Source organism: Xyrauchen texanus, chromosome 31 (assembly GCF_025860055.1).
Source record: "Xyrauchen texanus isolate HMW12.3.18 chromosome 31, RBS_HiC_50CHRs, whole genome shotgun sequence".
Taxonomy (NCBI): domain Eukaryota; kingdom Metazoa; phylum Chordata; class Actinopteri; order Cypriniformes; family Catostomidae; genus Xyrauchen; species Xyrauchen texanus.
The window spans coordinates 19,834,664-19,859,855 of NC_068306.1; the positions used below are offsets into that span (position 1 = coordinate 19,834,664).

Sequence of the window (25,192 nt, forward strand, 5' to 3'; positions counted from 1 at the left end):
TCTGCAGGATTTATGGCTGTTGTCAGTTTAATACTGTCATTACTAGCCACATTTGATGTGCACAAATGCAAAGCACTGAATTGTTGTTTTGTTTACAACAATAGCTATATAAATCTTTCATGATGTCTTCATTTGATTATAGGCATTGTTGTGCGTAGTGAGTTTTTGGTGTATGCCTGCTAGAACAGCCTGAAATAGATTTAAAATGGCCATTTTGTGGTTGTTTACTGCTGTTTTAGGTACTGTGTTCCAAGGTTGCGTTTATTAGCTAAATAACCCTGTTTGATTTTTAGAAAATAACCTGTTTCAATTAGACCACTGTGGTGGAGTGACTTCAGAGCCGCTTTTCCAGATTTATTTAAATTTAAAAATATCTAGATCACTTTTACTTTTTTTAGTAATACAATTTGATTGAACTAAACACATAAGTGGTTATAATGTTGTACACCATTGAAGTAAAGAGGCCTGACATCTAATTGACAGTTAACAGAGCAAACTCATACCAGTTTTTTAAATATAAATAATTTCTGACATATTTGTTTTCTAAATAATAGGGACCACCTGGAAAGGATGGAAATGAGGTAGATTTTTGTTTTATACTGATTTGCTATCATTTTTATATAATATATTATATAAATTATTATTATTATTAAGTTGTGGTCCAAAATTGTAATTAGTTATGTAAATACCCTTATTAAACAATGGCCATAATATATGCCAATTTTTTCCCATAGGGACAAATAGGGCCACCTGGCATGCAGGTAGTATAGTTGATTAATACATCACACCTCCACCCCCTTCTTTCTCTCTCTCTATTAATTATACATATACTATAAATGTGTGTCACAAAATTAAAATGTAATTTTAAGAACTTACAACTTGTCATTGTACAATATTTGCATCTCAAATAATTAATTCTTAATTTTTGCATTTAAAATAGAACATACTTAAATGTGTCTTCTTGCCTACTCATTAAGGGTAAGAATGGAGCCGATGGCATACCTGGACCACAGGGCCCTCCAGGGCCAAAGGTTAGACTAGTGTTCTGCTAAATTTCTACATTTTTTTTTTTTTTGGTCAAACTTTCATGCATTGCTTTTGGCATACAGGGAGATCAGGGCATGCTAGGTCCTGAGGGGAAGAGAGGGACTGATGGATCCCCTAGCACAAAGGTGAGCTTTCTATTGAGACACTGAGAACTGTACTAAATAGATGCATTTGTCCAGTTCATGAGATATAGAGGTTAGTTTACTGATGATGTAAATGCAGAAAATAGTAAAATAATAACAAGGTCCTAATAATGTAATGATAATAAGGTCATTATTGATCCTCTTGCACAGGGTGAAAAGGGAGATGTTGGGTGTCCAGGTCCCCAGGTGAAAGACAGTTTACCACCATCTCATTACATAATGCTGCTCTCCATTACCTTCTCAAGTGCTACATAGAATTTTTATCTCCATTTGTATCTGTCTATCTTCAGGGTTTGCCTGGAGAGAATGGGGCTACTGATTTTACAGAAAGTAATCAGGCCTTAAGACTCCAAACTATGCAGGTAAACAAATATAATGGAATCTTATATGGAATTTCTTTTACCCCGTTTACACTTTGTATTATTAGAGCCACATACGGAGGTAGTCAAAAGTGCACAACATTAAAGGGCTGACTAGTACTCACCTGTCAATTATCTAAAGGTTTACATTTGTGCCGCTTTAAAACGAAATAGCCTTCCAAACCTAAAATTTGGAAAAGCCAATGTATGTATGCACAAGACTTCTCCGGTTTGCTTGACATCAACATGCAATGACAGATCATGTGAAGCATATATTCCAAAGTACAGTTAAAACAGCTGATTGATAAAATAAAAATGTGCATTTCTCCTTAAAACAATACATTTGCAGTGAAAATAAAAGTTGGAAGTATATTTTGAAGCTACAGTGTGTAGACTTGATACCCTTCAATACTTAACTTGCTTGCCTTGATTTTTCTTCCATACTTATAGGGGCCTCCAGGCCCTCCAGGACCTCCGGGAGAACAAGGGCCAAAAGTGCGTATTAGATTTATCTTTACATTTTTGGGATACATTTAAGCAGACACTCTTATGCAAAGTACACAATACATGTTTTAGCTTTCATGCATGAAAACTCTCATTGTTGAAATGGACAGAACAAGTTGCTAAAGCTTTGTGAAAAGTAGTTAATTGTTGGTTTTTATCAAAAGGCAGTTATCATCAGTGAAACATTTTTACATTAGATGTATTGTTTTGAAATAGGGAGATATGGGCTTACATGGAGCAACAGGCCCAGAAGGAAAGCAGGTAAATACAGTCTGGTTATACTTGCAGTCATGCAGTTTTTGAAATGTCTCTTATATGTGAGAGAGACACCCCCAAGTGAACCATTTTAAAAAGTGTGATGTGTCTCACCCAGGGCCCTAAGGGAGAGAGGGGTGATATAGGAGAGCCTGGAACAGCAGGAGCAAAAGGGGACATTGGGCTGACAGGGTCTGCTGTGAGTATTAAGAAATATGTAATGGATAATGTACAGATTAGATCAACACTAAAGGGTTTAGACTGTATACTACTCTTTTTATTACACAGCTTCTTTACAAAAAGTTTAACAAATGGGCATGAAATATTTATTTTCTTGGAACTGATTTTATTATATTAGAAGAAATGAACATAGAGTGATCCAAGAGCCATGACACCATCACAACTATGTAGGAAATCGGTTTAATCAGAATCGAGTGTTCCAGAGAGCCGTGGAATACCAGCATACAAAATGCTTCCATCAACCTTGAAGGATAATATTAAATGTTGATTTGTCACACCATTTTAGGGGGCAACTGGGCAAAAGGGAGATAAAGGAGACTCTAGGCTTGAGGAGAGCTTGGTGAGTTAAACACGCTTTTTTCATTGTCATTATAAAATTAACATTCATTTCCCAGGCATGTGATAATGCATTCATTTTAATTACCTTGAAGGTGTAGCTTGGGTGAATTGATCTCTGGGTGAATTGATCTTGATATCTCTTTTGCAGGACCAGATTATCTCTTTGCCTGGCCCTCCAGGGCCTCCTGGACCACCTGGACCAGCAGTAAGGAACAACATTTAATACCTCAGCTTTATTCTAATAAGGTCTTGTAAGGAATCTAAGCAGACTAAATCATGTATTTCCAATTATCTTCTTCCAGGGATATCATGGATTGCCTGGCCCCAAGGTGAGACTGTAGAAGCAGTGCTGAAAAGAAATTGCTTTAAAAAAAAAAAGAAAAAGAATGACCCTTTTGATGTATTTCATGGGAGGTGAAATGTTAAACATAAATGTGTAATATAACACAGGGAGAGCCTGCTGAATCAGTGAAAGGAGAAAAGGGGGAAATTGGAGAGAAAGGTCCACCTGGGCCACGGGTAAGACTCATACCAACCGAGCAATGCTTCAAAACCAATTCACAGAAACCACATCAAGACTTGTACACAGGGATCTCATGTCCTGGTCTCACAACAGCTTTTTAACTATTTAACAATGGGAAAATTATGTAATGGTTGAATCTATTGACTGGATTCTGGATTGACTATTCTGCTTGTTGTGCTTAGGGTCTTCAAGGTTTTCCAGGGTCTAATGGGTTGGTTGGTCTGCCAGGTGCAAAAGGCGAAAAGGTCAGTGTTTGCACACCTTAAGATATGACTCTGCTGCAAAGACCAGCATTGTTGGTCATCAGCTTATGTTGTGTTTTGGGTGCTGCTCCCCTAGCAGGAATGCTGGTGTGCTAGTGTCTCCACCAAGCTTTTAAACGAGCTTAAACCGCTTCATTTGAAAGACCATGCTGGTAAACCAGCTAGATCAGCACGCACCAGCCTAGACCAGCATGGGAACTGAATGCTGGTAATGCTGGTCTTTTTAGCAGGGAAGTCCAAAAACAATTAAAAGGCATAATTCACCCAAAAATACATTTACTTAGCCCATGCTGTTCCAACCCCATATCGATGTTGTTTCTTCTCTTATAATGGTATATCTATATTTATAGGGAAAACAAGGTGAACCAGGACTAGACGTAAGTCAATATATATGCTGTTACTTTCAATGATTACAATTTAAAGTTGTTTTTTACTGAACATGTCTCTCGTATGTCAGGGATACCCAGGGTTTCAAGGAGAAAAAGGGGACAGAGGAGACAAAGGGGAGAGGGTTAGGTTCTTCGTATTATAAAAATCTTCTGTTTGTACGAAAAAGCACTAAAAGTTGTGTCTGCCGCAATCTACATTTTTATTCAAAGTAATATTTTCTATACCTCTGTTACACCTTTGTCTCTCTCGCTCTCTCTCTTTAGGGTGAGCGAGGTACAATGGGAAAGAAAGGCCTGAAAGGACAGAAGGGAGAGCAAGGACTTCCAGGACTTGATCAGCCTTGTCCTGTGGTATGTCAAATAAATCATACCACCATCTTCTGCATTATATATGTGTTTCTTGGAAAATTTCCAGTGTCACATAAGTATCTTCTCAAGAAAGTAAAAAGTACCACATTCTGTGGATTGTTGATTAATGACATAGAAACTTCCTTTGTAAATGCATTCATATAAAGTATTTAAAAAAAGTTTGTGGCAAGGTTAGCAGGCATGTGTGTCCATAGTTTACTGCAACTGAGATTTGACATGGATGGGTTCCGCTGACAGGGCACCAATGGATGTAGAGAATGTGGTGGGGAGGCAAGGGCTCCAACAGATGCCCCCTGCCATTTGGTACAGTATTTTATCTTGTGTGTGTGTGCTTACCTGCGTCATTTGGTGTTTCCATCCTGGTGCATCAAGTTCCCCTTTACACAACCATGAGATCTGACTCAGACGGCTTGGCATGGATCATTGCTTCAGAACAATTCTATAACTTGTATCTCTAAGAATTCACAAGTTATGCCTCAAACACAATTGAATTCCAACCTCAATGAGTTTAAATCAGATCTAAGCCTTGCCCTGTGAGAATAGGTCACAGAACGGTAGCCACCTAGGTTTTGTGATTTTGTAAGGCTGAGCTGTAGTGACTGTAGTGAGCTCTTTGACTAAATGTGACAGCATTGTAAGGGAATGGGTCTATTTTACTCTTGGTATTGTTAGCATGATGTGTGTTTTGGTTAACATTCAGACTTCCTACCAAAAGTGTTTCTCTGTGGCCTGGCAGCTCTGTTCTTAAACGTAGTAAGCTGCCCTCACTACATACTGCCAACACAGGCAATATCCTTATCATGATGGAGCCTCATAAGTGACTAATTTAGAATGCTCTGCAGCAACTCAATAGAGCTTATATATATATATTAATCATGCCCCTGACCATGCAAAAATCCTTCCATTTGAGCAATTCAAGATACAAGTACCAACTACATGTTTTTGCAAGTTGCAGACAGCAGGGGGCAGTGCAATGTCATGGAAATAAACAAGCAATACATTAACTATTAAAGCCATTTTTTGTATTGTGTAAAACCTGTCTTGGAGGCCACCCAACACTATACATTTTGGATGTCTCCTTAATCAAACACACCTGATTCAACTCATCAGCTCATTAGTGGAGACTCAAAGCTTAAATTGGGTGTGTCAGAAAGGGTTACATCCAAAATGTGCAGTGTTGGGTCTTAAGGACCGAATTGAGAACCACATAAATCAATGCTTTCCTTGTCTGCTTAAACAAATGTATTTGAAATATCTGAATTATTATATTTATTAAAATGTATTAATAATTTACTGTAAATATATAAATGTAACTTTTATCATTTATTTTAAATTATCTTCTTGGGAGTGGTCCCAGCAAATATTGACACATGATTATTGTCAAGCAATTAGTATGACTTAAAGTTTGAATTGATTTGCAGCACTAATTAAAATACATAACACAGATATTATATTATATAATTACCCTGAGCTATTTTGAAATCTATACTTTTTAAATTTGAATTAAATATTAAGTATTATTAATCAATATTTCTCTCACCTCATCCACAATCTTAAATTTATTTTTTTTAACCAAGCATTTCATTATTGGAATGCCTTCACTACAAAGGAGTAAAATACCTATGATGCCTTAAAAGACTGCCTCAGTAGGCAGCTCACTAGTTTTTGTAACAGAGCAGGTGTCTTTCCTTCAGTCTCATAATATTTGGTGGTTTGTTGTGTGATCCTTGTCCCATGAGTAGGTGCCATTGAACATTTAAGTAATTTATTCTCCTGTCTGTTCACAGGGGCGAGATGGTTTGCCCATACCTGGATGCTGGCATAAGGTTTGTCATTTTATGACATATATTCAGAGAAAGTGTGACTCCAAATAGATAACCATGAACATTAAATTGTGACAATATTGTGTTTGCAACTGTGACTGCTTCTTGTGTGTGTCTCCTAACACAGTTGTCCTCTTGCTCTCTTGCAGTAATGACTAACCTGGAGCATGGAATTTGTACATATTGATATATATTTTGCCAATAACATTTGCTTTTTTCATCTGAATGTTTAATCATCTCTTATTTAATAAAATGGGTTTGCATACGGGAGACTCCTGAAAAAATAATATGTCTGTATTGCTGCATTAACAAAAGATGGGGTCTACACTGTCAGAATAACAATTATGGCAATCAAGAGAGTATTATAGATACTGAGACTTGTACTGATACTGAAAAGAGACGTGAACTGCTTGTGGATGCAGAGAATGCTGCTGCTGTCCTTAAGGAGAAAATGGGTCTTAACCCAAAATAACCCTGAACCATCTAACAGTCTGTCCAATGTGTCTGCAAATGATGACTTCTTCACTGGCTGTTGACTTACTTGTCTTGGACACATTTGAAACAACCAACCCCATCCAATCTTCATTAAATGTTTGCTTTATAAGGAGGAGGCTTCAGGGCATGGGGGCAAAGCCAAGAAACCATCTCAGCCCTAAAGGACTCTGAATGGGCTTCATGGAGGGAGCATGCTTTGCCAATGGTCAGTTGGATCCCCCAAATTGAAGGGCTCGTCTGTAATACAGGCAGGACACCAGAATGGGTGTTGCTCTGGATTTGTACTGGTGTACGTATGGACAAATTTGTACTCAGGAAATGTTGTCAATAGAAAACATAATAATTTGTTTTGTTCCATTTCTCAATCAAATATATCTGTGGAGTGGTGAGAAAAGTTTTGTATAATAACTAATATCAGGTATATTATCATTAATACAATTTGTTTGGTGTTGTTGAAAGTCCTAGTGTTCATAAGAACCCTCATAATGAATAAACTACTTTGATCTTTTATTCATTGCTTTGGTGAGGGTTGGTTTGCTTCCCAAATAAACAACATTATATGAAGTTTTTGTAAATTAAATGAATATGTTTTATAATTACTATTCACTTATTTTAAGATTCATTGTGTTAATAACATGTACCATCCATTTTCTATGATATCATACAATTGTTTCTTTTCTACATTCCTTTTGTTTAAAGTTTGTAAAAGATACATACACATTTTGAAGTATTACATTGTTCATTTAAGTAAAAGTAGTAACTGGTTTAGAGATTGGCATTATATATATATTCGCCACCTCTGAAAAGCCAATACAATGTTGTTTCGTGTTGTATAACAGGCTCTGTCGATTTCCCTTTTTGCTTGTAGACACATGTCTTCTCTGTTCGAGGTTTCTTTATCCTGAAAACCTGTGATTCCCCAGAGGGTTGCTTTTTTGAATGATCCATGGTTAATTTTACGCATTTGTTGTAGCTACAAGCTTTCAGCTTCAAACTACTACCACACTAATCACTGCTCATATACTGCACATGCGCTGTAATAGCTGGATCTTCTTGGATATGATGTAAAGACGCACGGACGAATGACAGATGTGTGCAATTTCCGCCAAATCTGTCCCGACAGCTGTAAAATATAAATTATTATTATAGGCAGGGTTCGAATTATGATTTCATCTTTGTGGGGGTCTCTTAAAAAAAAAAAAAAAAGTAGCCTATAAGCAGGCGTGGTGTGTGTGATAAATAATTGCTTAACACTGCACTTGATTCTTTTGATTTCAATGTTTATTAATACAGGAGTAGAGAAATGAGTAGACTGTCCACTGATGATGTTTTTTGTTTTTTTTAAATAAACCCGAATTTTGCCAAAGTTGTACCTGATGTTGGTAGCAGTCTTTTTATTTTTGGTGGCATGGTTGCTGGTTCTGAACTTTACACTATTTCTAAAATATTCTAACTGATCCCCCAGCGTGAGTTATTCTAGGTGACTGAATGAATGAATGATGATCTGCTTTTATGTCATTTTTCCTTTTTATACAAAATATTCACAAATGTATTAGCTATAACATGAAACACTGATATTCCGATTGTCAAATATGTGCAAGTGGATGTGTTTTGTTGTTTAAACGCCTTTATAACGATCGCGTTAAGTTAGTTGAGCTGTATGTGCGATGGGCGGCGCCATGTTATTTTACTACACGTCAATTCCTCAACTTCTCACGAAATACATGAAAGTAAGTGGCCGGTGAACTGGGAGAAGAATAGAGTAAAATGTAAAGCTACTTACACAATGTGTATCTGATATGAAAACGTGTCTTATTGTAACGTAACGTTAATGGAAAGGATTATTATTGCCGCTTCCCTAGACATTAGTGTGTATTTTACAAACTCCAAATATTTTTTTGCTAGTACTTATGTGTATTTAAATGTCTGAAACCTAAAATAAACATTATGTGGTTGAAAACACAGAACAGTTGATCTGTCTATGGTTGTGATACATGACAGCAGCACTGAGCGCGTCTGTCTCTGGCTCAGCGCCAGCCAAAGCTCGAAAGCACGTTTGAATTTAGCAGTTGATCACGTGATGCACTGACCGTTCTAATCACACCGGTGTTGATCGATCATACGTGCAAAAGGGTTAACATAAACATTGAAGGAATATATTGAAGGAAAAAAATGCTTTATTTGTAATTTAAAATAATGGTGCTGATGATTTTTAGAGACCCCCACAGGTGTATGATTTTACTGCTTTCATGGGAGCTCATCCTCTCTCAATGGGAGCTCAGCTCCCACTGGCTCCCACGTAATTCGAACCATGATTATAGGTTTACCGTAATGAATCAGGGTAAGGCAAAAACATGGTTTGAAAGATGGATTGTTGGTGTACTTGCTCATTTATAATTTTGACTTTGTGATTTTATGAAAAAAATAATAATAATTACATTGTGTAGCTTCATAAGGAATAGACTACTTTGATATTTTATTCATTGCTTTGGTGAGAGTTGGTTTGCTTTCCAAATAAATATGATATTAAGTTTGTGTAAATGAAATGAATATATTTTATAATTACTATTTACTTCTTTTAAGCTATGAAGATTCATTGTGTTAATAACTCTGTACCATGCATTGTGTATGTACAATTTTTTATAAATTTGACACAGCATAATTTAGATAGTGAGCATCAGATTGTCTTTGCATTATTGCACACAACGGCCCCCCAAAATATGTTGAAAATAGAACATTTTGGTGCAGTAGGAGTACACCTATATGGAACGATGTTGACGCTTTTCAAGATTATATAATTGCGACAATTCTAATGTATTTGTAATCTCGATTATTTTTCTGATTAATTCTGCATCCCCAACTCCCAGTGTGACAAACAACTCCCAGCAGAAGAGATGTTACATTAATATGGAAAATGATAACAATGTAATAAAACTATTTTTATTTCATTTACATTTGTCTTTTCTTTTTCAGTCTTTGGAATTGTGTCTTTCTTTAACAGATTTGTTAGATATCATTTATGAAAGTTTTGCTCAACAAAGTTAGTGGCTTAATCCAAGTACACTCTATCATGTGTAGCTACAAGTCAAACACAAACAACCAAGCAAATTAAAATAACTGTACAAATTCAAAATTTAAATTGTAAAATTTGCTTACAGTTTATGGTGTTTAATTGACTTACCACTTTATATAGACAGTGTGTTTCTTAGATGGGAGAAAAAACTGAGGAGACTTGAGAGTGATGTGGAGTCGACTCCAAAAGAGTCGTATCCTCGACACTGACTCGTCCTAGAATCGAAGTCGACTTGTTCGACACAGTAACTTTGTGAAAAGGATGTTATGATTGGCTCAAAATAAAGAATTGGCGTTCTTAAAAACCAATCAAATACTCTACAAACACCAGTTGGTTGGTGGAACCCACATCATTCATTATGTGAGTGAGAGATAATGTGCCTGTGTGCAAACCAGAGAGAGGGTGTGACAGATTTTATAACTTTCGGAAGTTTGTGTAGTAGGCTATTACATCAATGCAAGGGACAGTGGTTGGAGAAGCGGATTCTCCCAATTTGTCTAGTTTCTATATGACATCGAAATTATTTCCGACCCAGTCTGTTTCTTGTTATTTTCCCTCTAAAAACTGGATATGAGCAACTAGGCAATGACATTGTTGCCAGTCACTTTAAGGTAAAGTTATGCGATGTCTCTAATTATAATAGCAGGAGTTTATGTCTTCATGTCACACGTTTTAAAAACTCTTAAGAGAAAAACTAATTTTAGTGTGCGATTAAATTCTTTCCATTCTTCACATGGCCATCGCCAGAACACATGGAATAGGAAACACTATTAATTTACAAGTAAGCTAGTGATAGTTTATCAAAGCAAAAACCACACCAATATATCTTAATTAAACCCACGTCTGTTTAATCCGTTGTGTTCGAGACTGTTCAGTTTAAAAAGCGGCCGTTTTAAAATTTTCACCGTAGGCCTACGTCCAATAAAAAGGCGATTCATGTACCATATTGTACGTGCCATTTAAAAACAACTGTCCATATTAATAATTGTATTTATCACATTTCCATAATATGGCTTTGAATAGTTATTGAAGTGAATCGAGCAAGAAAATGTGTGCGATTTGTTTTCCATCGACATGACTGCGGTCAAGCCAGCCATAACATAATTTGTGGCTGTGGCTCAGGTGGTCAGCCACTAATCACAGGATTGTTGATTCGATTCCCGGCCCACACGACTCCACATGCCGAAGTGTACTTGGGCAAGACACTGAACCCCAAATTGCTCCCAATGGCAGGATAGCGCCTTGCATGCCGTCATTGGAGTATGAATGTGTGTGTGAATGGGTGAATGAAACGTTTTGAATACAGCTAAGGTTAAAAAGGCGCTATATAAGTGCAGACCATTTATATACTAGCAGCCCATGCCTTGGCCTTGCTCACTGCATAAAACCTCTGTACAACTGTCCACTGTACCACCACCAGCTGTGCAATCAGTACCCATGGCACCACCACTAGCTGCACTGTCAGTGCATACTGCACCTGTGCCCAGCTACACTCAAGATATTAGCCACTGGGACTGTTCCCTCCATCAAAAATTTTGGATGAAAACAGAGTGGGAATCCATGAGGCTCTGGCCAGGATCACAACCAGTAAGACACCTCATGAATATGGTCTCCTTGTGGTGTTATCCACCTCAGCCTGAGCTTATAGAAACAAGCAGGCTGTCATCACCAAAATACTTTCAGCTCCATCCCTTTGTCATTAGGAATATAATATTGTGTTATATGGTAATTACATGATCAATAGTGTTGAAACATAGCATTCATCATATAAAATAATGCAAATAAATTAAGATAATATTAACTGTGTTAACAACGAAAGAAAAAATGTTTCCGCCCGGTTTCGAACCGGGGACCTTTCGCGTGTGAGGCGAACGTGATAACCACTACACTACGGAAACGATATGCATGTACTGTAAAATCCCTGTTTCAAAGGATTATAGATTACAGTGACTGACCTTTACTGTATCAATTTTCAAGTGCGCGCAGTTATATCGGTACTTTGCGGAAAGAACAGAAATACGTGTTTCTTGACTCCTGTTGAGTGCAGAAGATAGCGAGTCTTCCTATATTGACGAAAAGGCGTTTATTAAGTGTTTGGGACGTGCTGGTGTTTATTCATATTTTTGATTTAGCCTATGTGAAAGGCGACTAGTTTAGAAGACACTTGGATAGGGAAGGTAAATAACCTATAATCCTTTGAAACAGGGAGCAAACCTATAAAGAAAATCTTTATATAAATTAACCAAGTGCTTGGATGCGCTTTGGATGCTTTTGCCTCGAGGAACACTCTAAGCATATTACAACAAATACATATCGTTTCCGTAGTGTAGTGGTTATCACGTTCGCCTCACACGCGAAAGGTCCCCGGTTCGAAACCGGGCGGAAACATCTTTTCTTTTGTTGTTAACACAGTTAATTTTATCTTAATTAATTAGCATTATTTTACATCATAAATATGCAAATGAGTTCCACACTAGGGTGGGCAGCACTGTGGCTACTTCTGACACCAGTGGCCAATCACACTCCAAGACCGGAAAGGCACCAGATTTCAATCTCCTCCTCATCAGAAAGGGATAAATATGTACCCTGGGTAGACACACCCTTGTCCTACGTATCCAACTCAACGGGAAGGAGACATTAGCAGACACATCATGTCCTGAGTTTCTGACCTGACGAGGAAAACAAACAAGCCACATAGATTTATGCAAATGTATACAATTCATGAAGTTCACTCAAGATTAAGATTGGTTAGCAGAACAGGCTGCCAAACAAATGTATTAGGAAAAAAATAACGGAGGATCATTTGTGGGTAATAAAACAAACCTCCAAAACCGATGTGGAACATAACCTCTTGCTCTAGAGTCTAGACATGTCTGTAGATCCAGTGGCTTCAGGAGCACCTGTACAATATATTGTTATTTGTAGTTTTAATACTGTTTTCAAAAATGCTTTCACTTACCTGGCTGATCAGAGGCAGTTGGTGAGGTTGGAGGAGCAACAGTAAGCTGGCTTTTCTGCTTTAAAAGATACTGCTGCAAGCTATGCTAACATCTCTTGCTTGTCTGACCCCCATAATATAACCAAACAGGAATTGCTGCTGACAAGATTGAGGTGTTGACTTGTTATGCAAGTCTTTTAACCTTCTTGCCTCTTCAGATGGGTCTTGATGTAAATGGCCTGATGGGCCTTTCCTGAAAGATACTTTGATTCTCCCAGGGGGGGGATTGTTTTATTCATGCTGTTGGCCTGAGAAGTACCATTAGTAGATTAGAAAATTGTATTAATTAAAGAAATTAATTAGAGTTAAAAACCTTAAAACAACCCACGTTTGCCTAATCATGATTATTATTTAAAATTATTGACCACAATTTAAAACCTAGTAAATTCTTTATAAAATAAAATACTGGTGGGCAGTGTAATAATAAATTAAATGTAAAGCATATAGTTATGTATGGTGTTTCGTAAAAATATTTTCACAATATCAAGTTTTGAATGGAGGCTTGTATTAAGCATATCCAGTGTGACATGTATGTGTCACACTGGATGTGCTTAATATAAGCCTAGCAGTGTTCAGAATTTCATAAATTCAAGATTAATGACCAAACATTCAAATTTACAGACTCAAATAGTAGCATGGTATATGTGCATGAGCATGGTTTACTATGTGGTTTAGGACTACTGTTGACAGAGGCGGAGCCAGAGGGGTGTCCAGGGTGGCACTGGACTTGTCAAAAGAAGTTGAACTTCTTTGAAGTTTTTATTTTTATTTTTTTACGTTCGCCGGCAGCTCGCGCAGTTTTCAAACGGACGACGAGCCGAGGACGAGAGAATATAGTTGCAAGATACAGAAGAATAAGAAAATGTCATATTTTAGCATCATGTTTGTTTGCTGAATACATTTTATGAGACGCTGTGTGAGTTAATAAGGCTCCAATAGGCTACAGGTTAATCAGATTAGAGAGATCGTTTCGCAATTTAGCATAACAATCCTTACGATTACATCTGTGCTAGTAATACATGCATATATCGTATAGTATGGAAGTTACAGTATACAAATGTTTGTGGGGAAGTAGGATACAGATTCAGCGAGTAAACATTTAGCAGTTTGAAATCGATTAGCTAGTTCAGTTACTTCAGTTCAGTGTAGGGCTAGCAATGGTAGTTGATTTTAATGTGCAGTTATGAAAATGAGGATTTGTAATTAAGATAAAGATTTTGGTAATTGGCTGATTAGATGTAACCATAGGCTGTCATATTTTAGCACAGGATCAATTAAACATGAAAAGAAAGGGAGAGATATATTTTTAAAGGGAGATTTCTTTTTAAAGAAGCACAAACAGGCAGATCAGGTACAAACAGACCCCAGCCCTTGCATCACCACTGGACCCCAGAGCAGCTCCCTAGATGCTAGTCAGAGTCAGTGTGGTCAGACTTCAGGACCACCAACAGGTCAGAGGATCTACCAGACACAGGCAGTCAGTCACATGCCAAGTTCAGGAATTTACGTTGAGATGATTTTGTCAGATTAAAAGGATAGTTCACCCCAAAATAATATAATAATAATTTACTCACACTCATGCCATTCCAAACCTGTTTGACCTTCTTCTGCTGAACACAAAAGAAGATATTTTGAAGCATGTTGGTAACCAAATAGTTTTGGGTTCCCGTCGACTTCCATTGTATTTTTTTTTCTATACTATGGAAGTGATTGGGAACCAAAACTGTTTGGTTACCAGCATGCTTCAAAATATAATATATTATAGTGTTCAGCAGAAGAAAGTCAGTCATACAGGTTTGGACGTTTAAAATGTTGGTTCGTGTGTGTATTTGTTGTTGATGGCTGTGGCATTTATATTGTGATAATACACAAATTGTTCTTGTGTTATAAAAAGATGTATCAAGGGATGACACAGAGACCTCTTGTTCTGAGAAAGACAGTGAGCCAGAGCTGCCAGTAGATGTTCAACACTTATAAACACTTCTAAATTCTTTCCTCTCTGTAAGTACTGTGTGAAATTCTTTTATGTATTTTTTTGTAAATGTTTGGTTTTTTGTAAATAAACTCAGCATTTAATGTAACAGACACATGCTAATGTAACAGACACATGCTACCCTTGGTACTTAAGCTTTATTGTCTGAAAATATTTAGGATGTTCAACACTTGTAGACACAAACAGAGTGACCCAATACTTTCCTCCATGTGAGTACTGTGTGAGAGAGTGTGTGTGTGTGTGTGTGTGTGTGTGTGTGTGTGTGTGTGTGTGTGTGTGTGTGTGTGTGTGTGTGTGTTATTACTATCAATACCAGAAAAACAGCTTGTAAATCATACATACCACATTTTCTTACATTTATATATTTAAGTGATGGATAGGTTTAGGGGATATAAAATAGAGTTTGTACAGTATAAATATCATTATGGAAATGCCCCATAAAACATGGAAAACCAACAATGTGTGTGTGTGTGTGTGTGTGTGTGGACACCCGAAAGTAGCAGTGGCCACCCCCCTGGCCACCTCAAATAAAAAACTCTAGTTGCGCCACTGACTGTTGATCAAACAATAAATGCATTAAAATATGTGCAATAAATGCATTCGATGTTTCTGTTTTAACTAAATTTAACTTTACATTTCATTCAAAACATACTATAAAAAATGAACTTGGTTCTTTTTCGAATAAAAATATGGGGTGTGTAGTTTACCTGATCGGTTTGTCGCAACACTGGTGGTCTCTGAGCATAGGTCATCTGGGATGAAAAGACATCTTGCAAAAATAACCCTCAGGAAAAGGCAATTCCGTTAAAGTTGTGTTTTTTTTTACAAAATGAAATAAATGTTCTTTTGAGCCATTTGGGTAAAAATAAACGCGTGTCATCTTTGTAAACGCAGCGAATGTCCTTATGCTCCTTATCTTTGAGACTTTCTTCAGAAAACTCAGAACAGCGCTGTGAAATCTACGTGTGGCCAAAAATATATTGCATCCATAGCACTAGTAACCATTGTAACCATTTCGGGATGGTTGGGGAGCCCTTATTTAAAGGGAAGGGCATAAGTATATAAACTCAGCAAAAAAGAAACATCCCTTTTTCAGGACACTGAATTTTAAAGATAATTTTGTAAAAATCCAAATAACTTTACAGATCTATATTGTAAATGATTTAAACAATGTTTTCCAAGCTTGTTCAATGAACTGTAAACAATTAATGAACATGCACCTGCGGAACAGTCGTTAAGAAACTAACAGCTTACAGATGGTAGGCAATTAAGGTCACAGTTATAAAAACTCGGGACAATAAAGAGACGTTTCTACTGACTCTGATAAACACCAAAAAAAGATGCCCAGGGTCCCTGCTCATCTGCGTGAATGTGCCTTAGGCATGCTTCATGGAGGCGTGAGGACTACAGATGTGGCCAGGGCAATAAATTGCAATGTCCGTACTGTGAGACACCTAAGACAGCACTACAGGGAGACAGGAAGGACAGCAGATCATCCTTGCAGTGGCAGACCACATGAAACAACACCTGCACGGGATCGGTACATACCGATATCGAATATCATACCTGCGGGACAGGTACAGGATGGCAACAACAACTGCCCGAGTTAGGCCAAGAAAGCACAATCCCTCCATCAGTGCTCAGACTGTCCGCAGCAGGCTGAGGGAGGCTGGAGTGAGGGCTTGTAGGCCTGTTGTATGGCAGGTCCTTATCAGACAATGTCGCCTATGGGCACAAACCCACCTTCGCTGGACCAGACAGGACTGGCAAAAAGTGCTCTTCACTGATGAGTCACGGTTCTGTCTCACCAAGGGTGATGGTCGGATTCACGTTTAGGAATAAGCATTACACTGAGGCCTGTACTCTGGAGCGGGATCGATTTGGAGGAGGGGGGTACGTCATGGTCTGGGGCAGTGTTCCACCGCATCATCAGACTGAGCTTGTGTCATTGCAGGCAATCTCAAAGCTGTGCGTTACAGGGAAGACGTCCTCCTCCCTCATGTGGTACCTTTCCTGCAGGCTCATCCTGACATGACCCTCCAACATGATAATGCAGCCAGCCATACTGCTCGTTCTGTGCATGATTTCCTGCAAGACAGGAATGTCAGTGTTCTGCCAATGGCCAGTGAAGGGCCCGGATCTCAATCCCATTGAGCGCATCTGGGACCTGTTGGATCGGAGGGTGAGGGCTAGGGCCATTCCCCCCAGAAATGTCCGGGAACTTGCAAGTGCACATCATACAGCAAAAACTGGCAAATATGGTGCAGTCCATGAGGAGGAAATGCACTGCAGTACTTAATGCAGCTGGTGGCCACACCAGATACTGACTGTGACTTTTGAATTTGACCCCCCTCCCCATCGTTCAGGGACACATTATTCAATTTCTGTTAGTCACATACCTGTGAAACTTGTTCAGTTTATGTCTAAGTTGTTGAATCTTTTTTATGTTCATACAAGTATTTACACATGTTAAGTTTGCTGAAAATAAAAGCTGGGAGGACATTTTTTTTGGTTTATCTATTTGGCCAATGAATAGCAAGTGCTCTAAACAGAGAGGAATTGTGAAGAAAGAGACATTACATCTAGGTTGTAAACCCTTACGAATGTGTTTTGAGAGGACAATTCTGCTGCAAAACATATGTCTTGTAAGGACATACCATTCGTCCATGCCCATGAGGAGTCCATGCCTCTAGTTGAGTGTGCTTTAACACCAATTGGCAGGTCTGACCTGCGACTCATAAGCCAGGGCAATTGCATCGACAATCCAGTGAGAGAGTCTTTGCATGGAGACTTTTGTGCATACTCCATAGCATATAAAGAGCTGATCAGACTGTCTGAACTGGCATGTACGCTCAACGTATGCATGTAGTGTCCGCACAGGGCATAACAAATGCAATGATTGATCCTCATCAGAATTAAATGGAGGAGGGAAGAAGCCCTAATGTGAACCACATGCGCTTTGAAGAGTGTGGTTAGGACTTTGGGTACATAGCCTTTCCTGGGTTTGACAGTGGCTCTTGAAAGACCGGACCCAACATGAATTGTCGACTGACAGTGCATGCCGGCCACCTACCTGTATTACCAAGACCAGAGCCAGCCAAAGGCCTGTGAGTACTTTTAGGACTAATGTTAAGTCCCAAGTCGGGACTGTAGCCGGCCGAGGTGGGTTTAATCGTCTTGCTCATTTAAAGAAATGTATGATGAAATCAGACTTGCCTATAGAGGCGCTGGCTTTATGTGTGTGATATGCAGATATAGTTGCCACATACACTTTGAGCGTTGAGTCCTGCGTCTAATTGCTCTTGAAGAAATATTAGAATTGTGAGAGAAACCATTCAGTAAACACCTTCCATTGTAGTGCATAGAGGCAACTCGTGGATGGTGCTCTGACTTGTAAAATGTGCACATGACTGAATGTGTCAGTTCTGGCTCGTGTGGTGTGCCCTGTTCAGGGTCCACACCTGCAGGTTCCACAGCAAGGGCTGGGGATGCCAGATTGTGCCTTGCACCTGAGAGAGGAGATTCCTCCTCAGTGGTATTTCCCATGGTGAGCTGTAAAACACCTCCATAATTTCCGGAAACCATGGCTGGTTGGGCCATTTCGGCGCAACTAATAGAACCGTTTCCTTGTCCTCTCAGTCTTTGCATATGACAGAGTGAATCATGCATACCAGGGGAAATGCATATTTGCATTTCGCTGGCCATTTGTGTGCCATTGCGTCCATTCCCCGTGGGCTTGGGACTTCAAATACCAGAGTGGTCAGTGGCCATTCTTTACTGAGGCAAATAGATTGATTTCTGCTTTACCGAATATTTACCAAATCCTCAACACAGTTTGAGGATGAAGTCTCCATTCGCCCGGTATCACCCCTTAGCATGATAGAAGATTGATACACTGTTCCCTCAAACGCGAATCTCAAAAACATCCTGTGATGTCTTAAATTTTAATATAAAATTAAGTAACCTTAAGATCTATCGACGCAAACTAATCGTGTGGGCGTACATGCGATAAGATCCTTTTCAGAGTAATCATTTTGAAAGGGTGCTTTATAAGTGCACGATTTAAATGTCTCGGATCCAGGATTGGCCAAAGTCCACCATCTTTTTTTGGAACATGAAAATAACGGCTGTAAAACACTTTTTGTGCTTGACAATTTGTATCACATTTTTCATGATGAGATTATGTATTTCGGCTCGTAATACTGGCGAGTCTTCAGGTGAAACTGTGGAAGACACAACACCATTTGAAGCAGGGTGGCCAGCGTGCAAACTGGATCGTATAACCATGTTCGATCATTTTTTACACCCATTCTGAAATGTCTGTTAGGGCTCGCCATGCGTCCGCATAATGGGACAGAGGGCAATTTGGTTTGCTCACCATATGATATAATGTGTCACTCACCATAGGGAAGGGGTTGCGCATAACCTCTCCTGATGAACAGCAGTGGGGAGATGGGGAACATAATTATGTGTCTTTAATCAAGCCTTCTTCGGAGCACAGGAGGGAACCGCGGGCTCCGTTTTCCCCTTCAAAGCTCTGTGCCCGTCAGTAGCGCTTCCAGTGCACGGGGGAGTCCCTCCTGTCTGGGTGAGGTGGGCACTGGTAAGGCTGCTTCCATCTGGGCCACGGCTTGCGTGGCCTCACAGGTGGCTCGGTGGCGGCAGGTGCAGGCACTGAGTTAGCGGGTATGGGTCTTTTAGCTGGGCACCTGCTTGAGACAGAGCAGGGGCGAGCCATCTGTGCTATGCTCCGTTTGGGCATGAAGTGTCTTATACCTTGTGACTGATGCTGAGTCACAACGTAACGCTCAGCAAACTTACTCACTGAGCTGCCAAAGAGTCTGACTGGAGCATTCAACAGAGATGTTTTCTCTCTGTCACTCATCTCCGTGAGGGGCAGCCATAATGTCGCTCCAGAGCGACCAGGTTGCCCATGGACTTGCCGATGGCCTGTGCCGTGACTTTCGACTTCGTAGCTCTATGACAGTCTCCGGATCAAAGCCTTGCTTGTCCATTTGTCTGAGGAGCTTTGCTTGGACTACCTGGAGCACTGCCATTGCATGGAGTGCTGATCTAGCTTGTCCTGTCACCGAGTAGGCTTTTCCCACCAGTGTGGACGTCCGTCTACATGGCTTAGAAGGATGTATGGAGCGTGATTTCCACACCCTGTTACTTGTATGACAGATATGTGTTGCTACCGCCTCCTCCACAGGGGGTAGTTGGGCAAATCTGTTCTTTTCCCCGTGGTCCACGTTCATGAGAACAGCATCACTGTGTGTGCACGCTGAGAGGGTCGCGTGGTAAGGTTTGCTATTGCTACATGTTTTGTTATGAAGTTTGGGGAAATACAGAGCAGATCTGTGGGACGCGGCCGCTTGACAGCGTCCGGAGTGCAAGAACCACTCATCAAGGCGAGACTGCCCATATTCCTCTGGGGGAGACCACTCGAGGTTGAGTTCTTCAAACACCCATATAAGGACGCAAAGCATCTCCCTGTCAGTGGCACGTGCACGGTCCGCGCCCTCTATGGGGGGGAATGGCGGTAGCATCATCCACTGACCACACGCCTGATGCAGCAAGAGACATGACATCATCATTATCATCCCCAGCATCAGATCCACCAAATGAGACGAGGCCGCATGCTCCTTCAGAGGGCCGTAGTTCATCTTGCACATAGCATATTGGGAAGCATGCGCTTCATGGAGATTGAGTGGCTTGCGGGGCATGTGCCAGCTCGAGATCCACCTCAAATTCATCCTGCTCGACCTCACAGCCCCACCGTGCCTCCTCGTGTGAATCCTCAGGTATCACAGAAGAGTATATATATTAAATATAATCATTTATATTTATATCACACAAATAACAATTGATTTTAAAGGATACTCTACACTTGCCGACGCGCTGCAGAGAATCAGGATGCTGAGCCCCGTTCACCAGCGCTGCGTCAAGCAGTGAGATGTTCGCCGGAGCACTGCAGGGGAGCGGAGCTTCTTCTCACTGCTGTGAAGATTCTGCCCGCTGACTCGTGTATATTGACGCTGAAGGGTAGGGATTCAAGATTCCAGACAAGAGATGATCGCTTTCTTGAAGGAAGACATTCTGAAGAAATGGTGTTCGTGCACCTGTTTTTATAGCAGATAGTTTTGCACCAAACAGGCGGGTCTCAATCACCATAGCCAATATTAGAATATTGCTATTATTGTAGAGAGATCATGTAAGAAGTTACTCCCATATGCATAGCTACACAATGTCAAGTGTACTGAATCATAAGGGAACTAATAGTAATATGATGTTGTACATTTTTAACTTAGCAGAGCCATTAGTAAAATGGTAGCCTAATCCAATTATTGCTCTAAATCAGGGGTGCCAAATACTAAAAGAAGGAAAGACATTATATATATATATATATATATATATATATATATATATATATATATATATATATATATATATATATAATGTCTTTCCTTCTTTTAGTTTCTGTCTGACTTGCACTTGACGAGTAAATTTTGACCAGGCGAGATTTTTGTTTATTCAGTTGCCATGACAACTAGGTTCATGACAACGGGCTTCTGAAAACAGAGCGCGAAATTGCGAAGCTAGCAGTGTTTGAGAATAGCTACCAGCAGCTACTGCCCGAATTATAGAGACAGAGTTATAAATAAATATAACAATGTATTTCTGGGTTATTTAGCTTGTTTGCTGTACACCTTGTCACACAGCAGCTTTTAGACATTGTTTTGTTTTTGTTATAAATCATAAATGACAAGGAGGCAGCCTCTCGAGACGGTTGGATTGTTCCTCCCCGGTATGGGCGTGGCCTAAATACGCTCTGTCTCTATGCAAAACTGTGATTTTTTTAGTTGGTAGATCGTATTGAGTTGGCCATTTAAAAGTAGATCATCATGCAAAAAAGTGTGGGCACCCCTGCTCTAAATGGACCATGGAGATAATTTATGTTGGCTCTAGGAAGCGAAAATCTGTAGAGGTATAAAACAGCTGAGGTGATGAAGTGTTTATTTCAACAATGCACAAGAGTAACACAAAAAAAATAAAAAAGATCATATTCAAGAAAATATACTTTAAGATTCAGTTTGTTTAATAAATAAATGTTTCGAATAATTTCTCTATACTTTCTAAGATTATGAACGATGTCTACCATGGATGACATGCTGGCGAAAAAAACACTCAAATTCTCCAGACGTATTGTTTCCGTAGTGTAGTGGTTATCACGTTCGCCTAACACGCGAAAAGTCCCCGGTCCGAAACCGGGCGCAAACAAGTCTTTATTTTTGTTTTATGATTAACAGCTTATTAAAGTAATTAACATTTATAAAGCACTGAAAATTAACAATAAAAAAGTTAGACTCACAAATTAATCTATTAACAAAAATAAATTCGTATTTTCTCTATAAAACAACATCAACCAAGCAACACATGAACGCATTCACGCTACACACACGAGGACTTTTATACTGAAATCAGCGCTGCAGCTGGAGGAACAGGAAAATAACATCACTGCACATGTGCTTCACACTTCTGCTGCATATAACCAAATATGCATGGGTCTAACTAGGGGGATAATAATTTTAGCTACAGTAAATGGAAAAAGCGCACGTCTTATTTAATGCAATATCTGAATATAAGTTTTTCTTTCAGAACTTCAGTTGCAAGCTCATAAAACAACGGTTCACTTCAAATCTGACAGTATTAATGTTTTACAAAAAGGTTTAGTTTAGTCTAAAAATATCCTGAAAGAAAGATCCAGCGAGTTTAAATCAGCTTGGAAGACTTTTTGAGAAACCATTGTCATTCTGTTGTTAACCTCCTTTAGGTGTCCTATTGTAAAGTGTCTAAATGCTTTGTCATTCATCTGATATCTGCACTTACAGATATGTTGGTTAATAATACTGCCATTACTCCAAATACTCGCGTTACTGTAATTACTTTTCTGTAAAACTTTTACAGCAGCTGTAGATCTGGGGCCAACTGTGGAGGATGACTCAAGCTCATTTCAACACCTGAACATCTCGGCCGCACTTGAAAGGGTTTTTCGCTGTGAAAAAGGCTAATTGCTTGATCGTGTCATGTGAGTTTAAGTTTCTCAAGCCAGATATCAGCATTTATCCTGCCTCTAATTTGATGAAACATATTGAGGTAAATTTAATAATTTCTGTGTATCTATAACGTAACCTGTAATTTAACTATCTATCACTGAGATTATTGGTTTGCTGTGTAATACAATTATGTACATGTTTATCGGAAAAAAGAGGGATGTCCTCGATCAAACCTTTAAGTAGTTTTCTATATTTATATTTATATTTATATTTCATTACATTGATCGCGATAGCAAGAGCACCACTGGTTGGTTGATCTAGATGAAATATAAAAGATTTACTTTTTATTTCCTGATGTCTGTAGCTGCGTACTGTTTGATCCCTAATGCGCCTAAATGATCAAATTCACTTTAAAATTATGCCAATGGCCGTCTTGATGAGGCATTAATGTAAACGCAGTCATTTATGTCTAAATTGAATTTTAACAGTGGGACAAAAAGCGTATTTACTTCAAAATGTTGGACTTGAAGTGAACATGTAACCGAATAGAGCACTGTCTAGTAGGCTATGTCATAAAAAGGCTATTAATCAAACAACAATAACAAGGAAACGAGAAAACCACTCACTACTTTTGGCCGAGTAACTTGAATAACTTTAGAAGTATTCATGTAATAGAATAAAACAGTGGCATTTTTAATCATAATTGTTTTTTTTTTTATATTGTTAATTTTTTTATAATACTGACCCCTGATGTAGAGAGTGTGTTAATTGATATAATAAATTACCAGGAAAGTAGAGATGATAAAATAATTTATAATTATGATTAGCATTTATAAAGATAGAAAAGTATCAACATTTGCAGAGCAAAACTTCAGCAGAACATTCCAACAGTCACAAACATCAGAAGATTACATATCATTACATTTCATTTGAATGAAAAACAAATCTATTTCTTGGCTTAAAAGATACAAGAACTAAATCAATGTGAAACATTGTATCTCAAAATGAGGACAATGTGGCCCCCTATGTGCTACTTAAAGATTCTCTTTAATTTACTCACCCTCATGCCATCTGTCTATGACTTTCTTTCTTCAGAACACAAATTAAGATTTTTAGAAGAATATTTCAGCTCTGTAGGTCTATTCAATGTAAGTGAAGGGGTGCCAAAATTTTGACGCTCCAAAAAGTACATAAAAGCAGCAAAAAATGTATACATACGACTCCAGTGGTTTAATCCATGACTTCAGAATTAATATGACAGATGTGGGTGAGAAACAATTCAATATTTAAGTCCCTCTCTGCCCAGTAGGTGGAGATGTGCATGAAGAATGTGAATCACCAAAAACACAAGAAGAATTTAAAAGTTAAAGTGGAGATTGACTGAGCAGGGAGGAGAATTAATAGTAAAAAGGAATGAAATATTGATCTGTTTCTCACCTCATCTATCATATCGCTTCTGAAGACATGGATTAAACCACTGGAGGGACATGGATTAGACTACTTTTATGTTGATTTATGTGATTTGTGGAGCTTCAATATTTTAGCACAGAATCACTTTCATTGTATGGACCAAAAGAGCTGAGATATACTTCTAAAAATCTTAATTTGTGTTCTACAGATGAAAGACATACACATCTGGGATGGTATGAGGGTGAGTAAATGATGAGAGAATTTTCATTTTTGGGTGAAATATTCCTTTTTAAGCGTGATGTAGCCCCTGTACTAAACATCTTTTCCCATATCTGCTCTACCCTCTATTGTGCAGGACGTGACGTGCCAAGTGATCCTGCTTATTTAGCTTCTTTTTTTTTGCATTCCTTGCATTGTTTGAACATGTTTTATGCACAACAATAACGCTCTGTTGGCATTAAGGGAAATTTAGACCATACACATAAACTGATTTTAATGTAATTGTTTCATACATTACAATTTAAAATGGTGATAAGTGTATTGAAAATAACTTTTTAATCTTTTAATTTGTGTTATCATGTCTCCCTTTTATTTTTTGGAATCAGATTAATGTAGTGTTTATCATAGATAAGTGATATATTTTAAAGTTGGCATATGGCAAATGGTTCGGATGACAACTTATATCTGCCTTGTAGCAGCATAGATCATCTGATCTATACAAGCTAAACAGGCCTAGTTGCCAGCAAATTATACAATCCTCCTATTGATTCAGCTCACTCATTTGATTGGCTATCTATTGTTGGCTTGTTTTCTTTTTACTTAAATTCAATATTTTTATTTTATAAATTGTTCTACAAAATTTACGAGAGTATTTTTTAAGGAGATTTATTAAAGCAAGTGATGGTGACATAC

The 25,192-nt window shown here is 38.6% G+C and overlaps 1 protein-coding gene and 3 non-coding genes across 4 annotated transcripts in view; 3 read left to right on the forward strand and 1 right to left on the reverse strand.

Annotated features, from left to right (window-relative positions):
- Nucleotides 1-9,678, forward strand: part of LOC127625244 (collagen alpha-1(XXIII) chain) — a 124,460-nt gene extending 114,782 nt beyond the window's left edge. The window contains exons 12-30 of the mRNA XM_052100406.1: nt 555-581; nt 735-761; nt 978-1,031; nt 1,110-1,172; nt 1,341-1,376; nt 1,481-1,552; nt 2,000-2,044; nt 2,270-2,314; nt 2,427-2,507; nt 2,835-2,888; nt 3,036-3,092; nt 3,190-3,216; nt 3,338-3,406; nt 3,593-3,655; nt 4,024-4,050; nt 4,131-4,184; nt 4,327-4,413; nt 6,219-6,257; nt 6,860-9,678. Coding sequence (XP_051956366.1) covers nt 555-581; nt 735-761; nt 978-1,031; nt 1,110-1,172; nt 1,341-1,376; nt 1,481-1,552; nt 2,000-2,044; nt 2,270-2,314; nt 2,427-2,507; nt 2,835-2,888; nt 3,036-3,092; nt 3,190-3,216; nt 3,338-3,406; nt 3,593-3,655; nt 4,024-4,050; nt 4,131-4,184; nt 4,327-4,413; nt 6,219-6,257; nt 6,860-6,910 — 978 coding nt within the window. The 3' untranslated portion in view covers nt 6,911-9,678. The remainder of the gene's footprint in view (nt 1-554; nt 582-734; nt 762-977; nt 1,032-1,109; nt 1,173-1,340; nt 1,377-1,480; nt 1,553-1,999; nt 2,045-2,269; nt 2,315-2,426; nt 2,508-2,834; nt 2,889-3,035; nt 3,093-3,189; nt 3,217-3,337; nt 3,407-3,592; nt 3,656-4,023; nt 4,051-4,130; nt 4,185-4,326; nt 4,414-6,218; nt 6,258-6,859) is intronic.
- Nucleotides 9,679-11,647: 1,969 nt separating this feature from the next.
- trnav-cac (transfer RNA valine (anticodon CAC)) lies at nt 11,648-11,720 on the reverse strand. The gene has a single exon. It is a non-coding gene; the product is annotated as a tRNA-Val (tRNA).
- A 417-nt stretch (nt 11,721-12,137) lies between these two features.
- Nucleotides 12,138-12,210, forward strand: trnav-cac (transfer RNA valine (anticodon CAC)). The gene has a single exon. It is a non-coding gene; the product is annotated as a tRNA-Val (tRNA).
- Nucleotides 12,211-22,021: 9,811 nt separating this feature from the next.
- Nucleotides 22,022-22,094, forward strand: trnav-aac (transfer RNA valine (anticodon AAC)). The gene has a single exon. It is a non-coding gene; the product is annotated as a tRNA-Val (tRNA).
- The last annotated feature ends 3,098 nt before the right edge of the window (nt 22,095-25,192 follow it).